Source organism: Raphanus sativus, chromosome 3, assembly GCF_000801105.2.
Source record: "Raphanus sativus cultivar WK10039 chromosome 3, ASM80110v3, whole genome shotgun sequence".
NCBI classification, from domain to species: domain Eukaryota; kingdom Viridiplantae; phylum Streptophyta; class Magnoliopsida; order Brassicales; family Brassicaceae; genus Raphanus; species Raphanus sativus.
In genome coordinates this window covers 3,381,958-3,394,814 of record NC_079513.1, presented here as the reverse complement: position 1 = coordinate 3,394,814, position 12,857 = coordinate 3,381,958, and the positions used below count along the sequence as shown (strand labels likewise).

The 12,857-nt window shown below is 32.3% G+C and overlaps 1 protein-coding gene across 1 annotated transcript; it reads right to left on the bottom strand.

Moving 5' to 3' along the window:
- Positions 1–440: 440 nt before the first annotated feature.
- Positions 441–11,500, bottom strand: LOC108844140 (phospholipase D gamma 1). The gene is made up of 14 exons (XM_018617357.2): positions 11,353–11,500; positions 10,014–11,167; positions 9,730–9,849; positions 9,452–9,646; positions 9,118–9,369; positions 6,956–7,024; positions 6,720–6,867; positions 6,492–6,640; positions 6,248–6,415; positions 5,979–6,176; positions 1,608–4,933; positions 1,229–1,505; positions 980–1,076; positions 441–888 (listed from the first exon to the last, which is right to left on the bottom strand). Exons 2-11 carry the CDS (start codon positions 10,836–10,838, stop codon positions 4,640–4,642), a joined length of 2,418 nt encoding a protein of 805 aa, XP_018472859.2. The 5' UTR covers positions 10,839–11,167; positions 11,353–11,500; the 3' UTR covers positions 441–888; positions 980–1,076; positions 1,229–1,505; positions 1,608–4,639.
- Positions 11,501–12,857: the final 1,357 nt, after the last annotated feature.

Genomic DNA, 12,857 nt, shown 5'->3' with positions numbered 1-12,857 from the left:
CATGGTGGTGGTGAAAAATCATATAATCCATAAAAATGGTGGAAGATCCGATTGTATAGAAAAATGAAATAATTATCAATGGCGATTGTGGTGATGTTAAAAGCAGAGATGATTGAAGAGAAAGAAATTGAAATGATCATAGAAGGAATAGACAAAACCATAAACATAAAGAGAAGAAGAAATGATGGTGCGCGTGGTGTGAAGGGTAGAAAAGCAATTAATACAGAAATACAAAGAATATCATAACCAATAAGTTGTAATGGTCATAAACCTGATTTCTTTGGTTGTTATGTTTATGTACTCCAATTTCCCTTATTTCTTGTCTTGTAAGTTTATTTATGAACTTTTGGTACTTAAAAAAAAACATTTTTCTAAGAACACGAACTCAAATGATGTTATGGACTGTGTTCAATGCATTACTACACAAAAGAACTAACACATTAGAAGCAAGTACATCTTCCATTTTTTTTTGTTTCAGATGACATGGTCTGTTTTGACTTTTGAGTCTTACATGACATTTATTCTTAGTAAAGTAAGCTAGGATAATAACAGTAACCAAATCAACGTGTGTTCATGTTCTTTTGAAATTTGTTCCTAACATAAAGTGATGATTGCCTTAATAAGATTATCTAGGGAAGACATACATGCTGCGACATCCTTGGGCTGGGATCGTGAACCGTTCGCACGAACATAATAATAAGAGTGTTGCAAGAAGAAAAGAATGGGAATATTATGACACCAGTCCGAAGCCAGCAAAATGGGATCAGATTATTTGGTGAAGCTGCTCGTTAAGAACTCTTTCCAGCTGCAGCTTCCTCACTTCTGCCTGTACACCAAAACTCTGTCCACATTGATATACTTATCAAGAGAGAATGAAGGAAAAGAGACCTGAGAAAATGGCAACAGAAATCTATCTTAGACTTCGATGTGTTTTATGCAAATAAAATACAAATAGAAAAAACTGAGACAGAGAGAAAACCTCTGTCAGTACACAACCCAACGCTTCTAATTTGCAGATCTCACTCTAGAATCAACACCATCTTCAAACGTCTCGCGGATGGACCAACTTTCACTCCCTTCAAACCGGTTTGGATTCAAAAGAATTAATAGAGAGAAAATGGGACTGCAACTCATACACATCATGTACAAAGAAAATATATATTTGGTTTCAAAGATATTTCTTTATGTCTTATTACGATGCACAAAACCATACACAAACCAGCCTTACTTGTTTGCTTCTCGTGGATTCAACCCTATCATATCCAGAGACAGCATTAAGACGCATCCCAGCATCAGCAAACGTAGAGCCAAAGCAACCAATCACACCCAACAAAGATGCATAGGCCATTAGTCCAAACCTAGAGACAAGACCGTAAGTTGGTGCAAGACAACAACACCACAAAACGAAGCTAGCTGTCTCACACTCCCATCATTATCACTACCATGAGACATGATGCATTATATTGCTGCAACAGCTGCTGCTGATCCTCTTGATGAACTTCCCACTACAAAAAAAAAAAAAAAAAAACCTCCCACTAAACGTGTCAAGTCCCAATAATTCGCAGTTACCTTTAAACGAAAATAGAAACTCAAGCATCACAAATTACCCATTAGCAGAGGAACCTCCGCAGTGTTAGAGCATGTCTGGCTCTCAGATCCGCAAGGAGAGTGTACACAGACGCCATCGAAATCGGTTGCTAGGAAAAAGAAAGCTTTTGGATCTTTAAATTGAATAAGAAAATGCGTTTGAGTTGAACTGAACATCGCAGGAAGGTCCGATATTTATAGTTGAAGCTTCTGTCGGTTTCGGTGGGAAACGAAGAGGTATATTGATTGCTTCAAGTGGGTGGAGTGGAGTAATGAAGGAAAACTGGGAGTAAAGAATTGATTTATGGATTGGGGAGACGTTACAGAGTTCGGATCGGCTGAAAGTCTGTGAATTTCATCGGTGGAGTTTGTATGTGAAAGAGGAAAACGAAGATGGACCCTAACTTGGAATGGGTATCTAACAGGGTCCAATGTATTGGCCTACTCTATATCTTGTAATAAAAGCCCAGATCTTATATAATTAACAGAAGCGTCGGGAAGGAAAAAAACGCAGGGACCCTGATGCAGCGACACGTGGCGCAAAACGCCCATCCCTCCAGGATGACGTGGCGCAAGGAGCAGGTAGATAAGTCTACTTTATATATAAAGATTGTCCTATAGGAAATTCAACTAATATATCTTGATTAATTGGTTGAATTTCATTAGTTTAAAGAGGGGTTGATCGAATCATGGGACCAATTCATGTATATATTAGTTTTTTTTTAACTTAGCCTATATAATTACTATATATTCATCATTTCCTTCTTTTAAAAATCAAAAATTATTTCTACTTAAAAGTTTATTATTTTCATTTTATATAAATTTTAATATGAATGTAAATATTAGATTTAACTGATTTTCATATTTTTCAGGTTGTCTCATACACTTATATCCACTAAACAGTAAAATCAGTTACATTTTTAGTTTGTTCCTTTAATAAATTATGAAACTTTTGATTTTTTAAAAATGTAAGTTAAAAATTGTATTGAATAATACTTAGTAAAAGTCAACTTATTATTTACAAATGTATTATAAAATATGCATGGATTTTGAAAAATATATTTAATTTTATATATATACTAGTTTAATGAATTTATGCATGTTATTGATATTCCATGTATTATTTGCATATATTTATAAATTATTACTTTTTATAATTAATTAATATATTTAAACAATTGATATTCGTTCTTATATATATACTATAACACATGCATGTATTTTGATCTTATGTTTAACTAGTTTTTTTGGTGATCATGTATTACGGAAGATGAAGATGTGCACAAATACTGCTTCAACTTGGTCAGCATTTGAAAGGTTGTATCTCTCTAAGTATTTACTAAATCAGATTCACTTGCATCATAAACTCTATACATTCAAGATCTTGAAGAAAAAATCTTAAATGATTGATAAAAACATAAATGATTTCTTAAAGATAGTATGAACTTGTCAAGTGTGAATGTGCATGTCTCTAAGGAAGTTCATGCTATTCTTCTGATGAACTCACTTCCAAATCAGTACAACTACTTGAAAGTATTACTCACGAATGGAAGGGAAACTTTATCCCTTGAGGAAGTCACGAGGGATGTAAGATTTAAAGAGCTACAGATCAAGGAGTCAAATTATTCTATTATGATTCTTTGCAGAGAAATAGTGACATATATTTTGCTCATGGAAGACCTGATAAAAGGGAGATGATAGTAATAGTGGTAGGATGAGTAAATTAAGGATGAGATCTGGTTTAGGTTCTAGACTCACATGCTGGTATTGTAAGAAGAGAGACATGCAATTAAAGATTGTTAAGCTCGTAAGAAGAAGTATGGTGATGATGAATCTGCTGAAGCTGTTGTTGTACTGGATCAAAAGGATGATACCTTATCTATATCGGATAATTGGCATTGAGATAATTGGATTCTCAACTCAAATTATTCATATGACTTCAATAAGAGAGTGGTTTGATCAGTTTCATAAGCTTTCTTCAAGACAGGTTTGATCAGTTTCATGAGCTTTCTTCAAGACAAGTTCAGTTCGGAGATGTTAATGTTGTGGCAGTTCAAGAAAACGTGAATACCTATGGAGGAACTGTTAAGGTGCTCACAAATGTGACTAGAAAATGACTAAGGTTAAATCCAACAATCTTAAGTACTTTACCAATTACATCAGCACCTAACGCTGAGTAGTGACACCAAAAGCTTGATCATACAAGCACCAAACAAAAATCTCAATTTTCTTATTTTGTAGAGACAACTTTCTTCATAGATGCACATCCTCCTTGTATACATAACCTAAAGTTGCTCTCCGTTCTTTCAAAGGCAACTTACATAATATTGCTTTTTCTGCAATGGAAAATTTACTCTTCAATTAAAAATCTCTTTCGTTTAATGGAAAACTTATATATGTATTATACTTTCTTTTTTCAAGCTTAACAAGTTCATGCATATGACAATACACGAACTCTAACAAATCTCAGCTCATCTTCATGACACATGTACTACCTCCCATAATACTTGGCAAACTGATAGAGAACACTTCATATATGTTCATCTTTATTATTCTCGGAGAAGAATTGGAGATTTGGTCTTATCCGAAGACTCATTGTAGAATCTCCTCTACCTGATAAGGATGAATAAATAGAGAGTGAGTCCATTGATGTTGACCACGGTTTTAGAGCTTTGAGTTTGATGGAGAGATTCAAGGGTTCATTGGAGAGTAAATATATGAGAGTGTGTAACTGTCGTTGTGATGTTAAGGTTGGATAATTAGGAATTGGTAGTGTTGATTCACAAGAAGAGAAGTCGAGTCAATATGATTGAACATACAGTGTAACTTGTGCAAAGGGTTTCTAATATAACAACCAGTTTATGTTATTTCTTTAGTTACTTGTTTATCATATTGCTCAATGTTTTTAACTTATTATCACCACGAAATGAAAATAATTTTTTTTACATTGAAGATGTCTACCGTGTTCAAATGATACGAAAGATGCAGCCGATATGCATTGGCATTGATAAGTTTGTGTGCAGATTTTGCTTATAAATCAAACCAAGGTATTTCAGATGGTGATGTTTTCTTTGATCACAAAGCCTGTGTCTATAATCCTGCCACCGAGACCTGGGAATGTCTCGCATCCAGGAAGAGAACTCACTTTGCCTGTCCTATCGACTTGAACTGGATACTTAAGAAGATGACTTGTCATCTCTGTGACTTCCTCTGCTGCATACTGTCTCCAGTTGAGCTCACTCAATTCCCTAACTTGTCTCAGGCAATCCATGTTCTCTGGCTCTTCGAAACCTTTCTCTAGAGACCCAATATGTTCCGCCCACAGCGACATTCTGTATCCAAAGATCTGCAAAAAATAGGGAAAATATGCAACAAAACCATGTTTTAGAGGACAAGAATAACTTGGGGACCAAGATTTAAAATTGGTGACTATGATACCTAACTTTCCTAATAAATACAAGGAAATATATTCTAGGAGGTCTCAGTAATGAACAAGACTTAGGTTTACTCCATAGGAGGAACGTTTAAATTCACCTCACCTCATATCACCAATCAAAGTATGACATAGATAATTAAATAAAAATATTAAATTAAATAAAAATGTAAAAATGAAAGATGCTAATTTTAACGATGCTAATACCACCAGATAAACCCTAAACCCCAAATCTTAAATTCTAAACCTATACCCCAAATTCTAAACCCAAATCCTAAACTCTAAACTCAAATCCTATACCCTAAACTCAAATTCTAGACCATAAATTCAAACCGTAAACCTTAAACCTAAAACCTAAACCATAAACCCAAACCGTAAACCCTAAACCTAAACTCTATACGCTAAACCCAAAACCTAGACCCTAAACTCAAATCCTAGATCCTAAACTAGAACTATACCCTAAACTAAAATCCTAGACCCTAAACTCAAACCATGAACCCTAAACCCAAACCCTAAACCTAGACACCATAAGGTTTAGTTTAAGATTTATAGTTGGATTTAGGGTTTACGGTTTGGGTTTAGGGTTTAGGTTTTGGGTTTAAGGTCTAAAGTTTGGGTTTAAGGTATATGAATTGGGGTTTGGGGTATATAATCGAGGTTTAGAATTTAAGATTTGGGATTTAGGATTTACCTTGTAGCATTTAGCGTCGTTAAAATTGGTGTCTTTGTTCTTTTTAACTACTTTTTATTTAGTTACATATGTGGCACTTTGATTGGTGATGAATGAATTTAAAGGTTCACCTTACGGCTGATTCTAAGTTTTGTTCCTCAATAATCCCCGAGATCTCATAATAGACTGGGGTGGCTACTAAGCTCCAAGCCCTTGAAGCCGAAAGAAAAACTCTCTAATAACAGATTGGTGTTATTAGAATGCAAACTCACATTAAAATTTTATTACCTGCCCACGAGGACGAGAACCTTTCTTAGCCCATGAGTGGTGTGGTTGATATCCTCCCATTGCGATTTCAGTGTCTCTAGATCCTTCCAGGGATCTCTCGTTGATATTCGCAGAACCAATTAAGACAAACTCATCGTCCACTATCATACCTTTGGAATGAACATATATCATGAATCTTCGACTCTTCAAAGCTTCCACCTGAATAATTTTGTTGTTTTATTGAGAAAAAATGTAGCGAAGACTTCAAGAAGTCATCTATATACATATACCTGTGGGGCATCTTCTTCCTTTGTGTTGTTGTTAACGTTTCCATCAGCAAGCTCTCTGGTTCCAAGACAGAAGAAGTTCAAATAGTCTTGTGGCTCATACTGTTCATCAAGTTCAGCTTCCACAAGTGCCTTGTAGATAGTTTGATACATCATTTGCATGGTTTTATACTGCAGAAATGATGGAAAGATTCCAGTGTAAAGGATGGGAGATTGTTATTCAAGTCAGTTAATATTTAGTATTTACCTGATATTGTAAAATGCTCTGCGTAGCTATACCCGTTGGATCACCTTCTGGCAACATTGGAATGACAATATAAGCAGCAAAATTTTCTCTTGCTCTAATTTTATTAGCAATCTTAAGCGCAATTTCCATAGGGATTAGATTATTAGCACCTGCATTTCAAGAAACTCCTTGTTATAGTATTATTGCACGAGTTGACTGAATAGCCTTCAAAGCTAGCAATTTTCTTACCAACGATTTTATGTGAATCCCAGTTAAATGATGATCCAAAAAAATATTGGTTCTCGATGTAAATGAAATGCTGAGCAGATCTTATGGCCTTAACATAAGCCGTGTGTATGCTCATGTCTATAAGTATATTCTTCCCACATTGAAGATTCTGTTCACATCTTAATAATCATCAGTAAATGGGCACATTGGTAATGACTAAAGAAGACAAGTCTTAAAATGTTCAGAATTGTGCTTACTCTTGAACTAGCTTCCTTTGAGTCCTCTGGAAACCCTTTGACTGACGTTGAATCAATGGAACGAAAAACCTAAATATATAGTAAAATAATATAAATTAAACTAGATTTTGACCCGCCCTTTTTAAGGGCGGGTATATTTTTTATTGGAAAACTTCTTTTACTTAATAAAATTATGATTTTTGATAAACTGTATACAGTATTTCAACTTTTTATTATATTTATTTTAAATTTACTTATAGGGTTTATTTTTTTATTTTAAATATGACTAAAATTTAGAAGACTACAAATAATTCTAACTCGTAATATGATTTTATTTATTTAACCCGAAGTTAATCTTATTTTACACTTATTTTTTAATTTAAATAAAATATTTTAGATTGTCAAAATTCTCTGTATTGAAAAGATTCATTTGTGCGTTTCGAAAAAAAATCTATAATTTTATTAAATTTAGTTTATGTGATTTAATTTTTATTTTTAAATGGAACTATTTTTAAAGAGTTGAGATAATTCACACCCGTATTATGATTTTGTTGATTTAATCATTTCTTATTTCAACTTGATTTTATTTTGAGTTTTCATTTAATAAAGCTTTAAAATAATTAATAACGTGAAAGATTCTTTGGAAAGATATGGTGCAAATATTTAGGAAAATGAATTTTATATTTTAACTTTTTATTAAAGTTATTTAAATTTTACTTATTTGGCTTATTTTTGTTATTTTAAATATGACTAAATTTTGAAGACTCTAAATAATTCTAATATGTAGTATGATTTTATTTATTTAACCCGAGGTTAAATTTATTTTACACTGATTTTTAAATAATGGTAAAATATTTTAATAAAAATAAAAATAAATGTTTGAATATATGTATATTTTATATCAATTTTTTATATAAATCAACTTTAAATTATTATTTTGATTTAAAATATGTATATAAAATTTAAATTTATTTTATGATTATTTTAGACAAAAACAAATTTGGGTAATTAGATTAGTCCATTTTGTATATTTTAAAACTGATCCAAGTAGATAGTTTTTATAATATAAATGGATTACCAATTTTTATTAATAACATAACCATTACTTTTTTCTCCTTGACATACTATTATCCATGTTTGAATTTTTTAATTTTTTGCATTAGGTTTCTATGACTTATTAGTAATTTTATGATATTTTTTTTTTAAAATTGAATTCTTGAAATTTTTATATTTGACTAAACTAAATATGATAATAATACTGTTTTTAAAAATTGTTTTATATAATATAGTATTTATATCTTAGTTTGCGTTTTTATTTTCACCATAAATAATTGTAAATAAAAAGAATTATAAATATAGTGACAGAATTATAAATAAAAAGAAATATATAAAGGAGGCTATTTAATTTATTATAAAATAATGACTAAATGTGTAAATAAAAAGAAGGATTAAATATGTTATTCATGTTTTTAAACAATTTTCATTTGTTATAAATTTATTAAAAATACAGTGGCTAAATGTGTAAATAAAAGAAAGTACACATCTCTACTATCCATGTTTCCAAACATATCTCATTTATTATATTATCCTTGTTTTCAAACAATCCAATTGTGTACTTCAACTTTAATAATATAGATATTAGGACTATTTTATTTTATTAATATGTGGAGTTACTATTTTACAAAAAATTTAGTTATATATCTTTGAAGTATATTATTATATAGGAACAAGAAGAAGGATTTATTTTACCGTTGATATACTGATTAAATATTATGTTATTATTATTCGATTATTTGGTGTATATGAGATATATCGTAATTCTGGATGTATTTTAGATATATGAAAAAATAACATCAAAATCTAGTGTTTATAAAAAATTAAATTTGAATTTAACTGTAAAAAAGAAACAAATATAATGTTTCATTTATATTTATATTTACACAGATATATATTTAACATAACTATTAATTATGTTAAAATTGGACCATATATTTTCATAAAGTTTTTTTTAATTACTGTTTTATTGTTATATCGAATTGTATTATATTTTTGTATTTGTCTAATACGGAACTTGTGAAAGTTATTAATTTATAGAACATTAGTTTATAGAGTTAAACTAGTTCATGAAAAAGAAATTAGATTGATCCTTTTGTCAACACCACATATTCATATTTCTCAATTACCTGAACATGCCAAGACTCTGGATCAGTATCATTAACAAAAGAAGCTTCTGATAGTCCCATGATATTTGGAATTCTGTCAATCTTAAGCAAAGCATCCTCAGAAGACGATCTGTGTATCGAAATCCTGTGCCTTTTCTGCGTAGCCTTTAGCCAGCGCTGTTCAAAATTAGCAAGCACGTCATACGCTGCTGGACCATCAATCTTGCTGTGCAGATCATGCCACGGTTGTCTTGGTCCATCATCCTCAGTAGTCTAATACGAAAAGAAGTTTATTTACACTGATCGAAAATAGTAGCAAAACTGAAACCAAACAAGAATTGTCTAGAATGGTTACCCCAAAACAATTGTTATAGAAATCATCTTTATGGAGAGTGTTTAATGTCCTAAAGAGAGGATGCTTAGGCGTATCAAAACGTCCTTTGCACACGTCTAGCCCTCCAACAAACGCTACGATCTTTCTTTGGCCCTGAGCTGCCTCAGCATCTACAATCACAGTTTTCTGATGATGTGTGTAGATGGTTTGAACTTCCTGATCATCAGAATGTGGTTCAGATGATTAAACTATACATACACGAGTTAAAGCAGTGATGCAGTAATTATTGAGCATCTTACGGTTTTTTTTACAAAGCTATGAAGACCTCTGCCACCAGATCTAGGACAAATAATAACTTGCACCGACGAGTTTTTAAAAAAATGGCGAGTGTCCTCATCGCTTGTCTTCATACATCCGCGCTGCATACCACAAGCATCAGTTTCGTTTAAACAACAAAAGGTTTGTGTCTAACCCTTTTCATCTATCCAGATGTCAATCTACTATTATTGTAGTTTACAAGAGATATGATTAAGAAAAGATAGACTGTTAAGAGAAAAATAATACATAGTTAGGCACCACTTACTGTTCTGTACCCCAGAAAGCTCCTTGAAAATGGATCATCCCACACCAATAGCAACACTCTAACACCTTCTTGAGATCTTTCTTTAAGCAAATCCCCTAAGGTACCATCGGTGGGATCATTATTGCGACGAACCAGCCTAACCGGATGGTAAACTGACCAACCAGTAATATAAATCAAGTTCTTTGCCTGTCTAATCGCATCAGCCATATCCTCCCAGCACTTTCCATGTATATACTGCATCCCACCATCGAGATCTACACTCGGAAGTGTCCCGTCTTCAACATGAGCATCTTGATACAGAGTAACTCTACCGCCTTTCCTCAAAGGGAAGTACGTACCGGGAACTCCTTCGCACTCATTACCAACACCCATTTGGTAAATTTTCATCATTTCCACCGGAGTGTATTGAATAGCCAAACTCAACACAGCACCGTCTTCACATGGCTTCCCAAGTATTGGAAACAACCCTTCGATCCTATTCCCTGAACACAACTCCTCGGTTGGGATTTCAACAGCTCCTATGAACTTTGCTCCAAAACGGTCACTGTCTTTCACCACAAACTTAACCACCTTAGCATGGTGAGCCACCGGTATATAGAAATGCTGCTTCCACACAGGATTCTCATCGTTGTCAATCACAAAAGTTTCGGCAATCTTCGCACCTGCAATGGAAACAGCCACAAAAGGATCACTTGTACTGTTCTTCTGGTACCTCCGGAACCGATCCATGTTAGGAAGATTTTTAGCTTCCTTCACCCAGATGTCTAAGTTACCATGTAACAGCACCAATCTCAAAGAACCGTTACTTGACCCTTCCATTGACATTAGTCTCGGTATAAACCGAATGATCAAATCACGACCCCAGCCCACCAAAGAAAGAAAAGTTCAGCAAGACCTTTGAGATGCAGTTTCAGAACAGTCTTGAGTTATAAGTAGACGAATCAAGCAGTGAGCTCGTAATATAAGGTTTGTGTTGTCAGCCGTACATTGTTGACCGTTCAAATTTTAGCCATTGACACACTTCAACCGTGGTCCAGGCTTTCAATAAAACCTTCCCTAAATCGTATGGACCAGACAGTGAATGCAAATTATCAGAACAAACAAACGTTTGAGACTTAGAAATACGTTGACTTGGCCGGATATTTGGAATTGACCTGGAGGTCAAGAAAATAATAAAAACGATAAACTTACTTAGATAGTTAGAGCACCCGCAATGGAGTAACATGAGGAGTCTTTAGCGGTAAATCTTAGGTTAGAAAGAATAAAATAATATTATTTAGCTTAATTAATCTAAGGATGATCCTTAAATAAGAAATTTAAGGACTTGATCCTTACGTACGTGGCAGTCGTTGAATGGGTCAGAAGACGTTTGTGTTTTCGCTTTCTTCCGTTGCTCTTTTCCGTGATTCCGCCGTCGCACAGGATCCGCTTAAGCTCATTTTAGGTTTTTTCCTCCTCTTCTCTGTTTTTTTGTCTCCTCTGTTTCACGTTTTCGTTTTTTGAATTTGTTTTTACTGTTGTATTAATTCTCTGTAATAATGTAATATTGGTTATGGGCTTATCGTCCCGAATTAAAAATTTTGATCTTTTTCAAGTTTTTATCTGTTGTTAAGTGTCGGTTCCAGTTAATGTGTCAAATATCGGTAATATGCTTGGCATTCAGAATGATGTTCGCGATAGACGTATACATGAATAATTGAAAAATGATTTAATCGAAAATATTTGGAACAAATTTGGTGATGAAGATTAATAATTATTGTATACTTATATTTAATTATGCAATAAATAAAAAATTTAATTTCACTTTTGAAAAAAAAAATTATTATTTTTTATTCCTAAGAACTTCAAATTGAAGAACACCATTGGACATACAATTTTGATTAGATTCATTAACTATTCAAACAAAAAAAATAAAAAAAAAGTTTAATAATGCTAAGGACTCCAATGATGGTAATACCATTGGAGGTGCTTTAAAGGCATGCACAGTGGCATGACCTGTAACAACATCTAATGAATAAAAATTACAGTAAAAACCAAAAAGAAGAGGAAAAAAGAGGAGAGACACAAAGATAAGTCTCTTGTGGAGAGACTAAAAAGTGAAAAGTTTATGATAAACTCTCAAAACAAATTTATGAAAAGTAAAAAATTTTGGCCTCTTGCCAACGATTTTATATGGTAAGTGGTAACCAAGCTTTTAGCGTGGTTTTGCAAAAATCTTTGCAAAAAAAAGAAAAAAAAACTCTCAAGACAAATGGCAATATCCAATGGATATTGACAAATTGTTAGTACTAGATGATTCTTATGTGTTCATGCATACTGACATAAATATTTTTAAATTAAATAAATTACAATAATTCATTAATATATAATTATTATTATTTTTAATTTATATTGATAAAATATAATTGTAGATAATATTGTTTCATGTTTTTAGTTAGACATATGACTTTTTGTATTATTTGGTCACCTCATTTATCATTTGAGTATATTAGGAGGTTACATCTACTTCTTCTTACTAAACCATTTTTTTTGTTCTAAATAGGTTAGATTAATTTTGTTGTTTCTGTTAGTTTGGTTTATTCTCTAAGATAAGCAGATATCTTTTATAAAAATTATGCATGATTTGATATATTTTATTTTGAGAAATAACTAAAGTTTGATCGATTAACATTTACATAAAATGAAACAAAAATATTTTTCAAAAATCAGGCGCACAACTAATTCACAAAATAACTCATTTATATAGTTGATTAATCTTTATATATATATATATATATTTATATGCGTTGAGTCATTACATGTACCAAAATCAGTAGAATATTTTATAGATAATAATATGTTGCT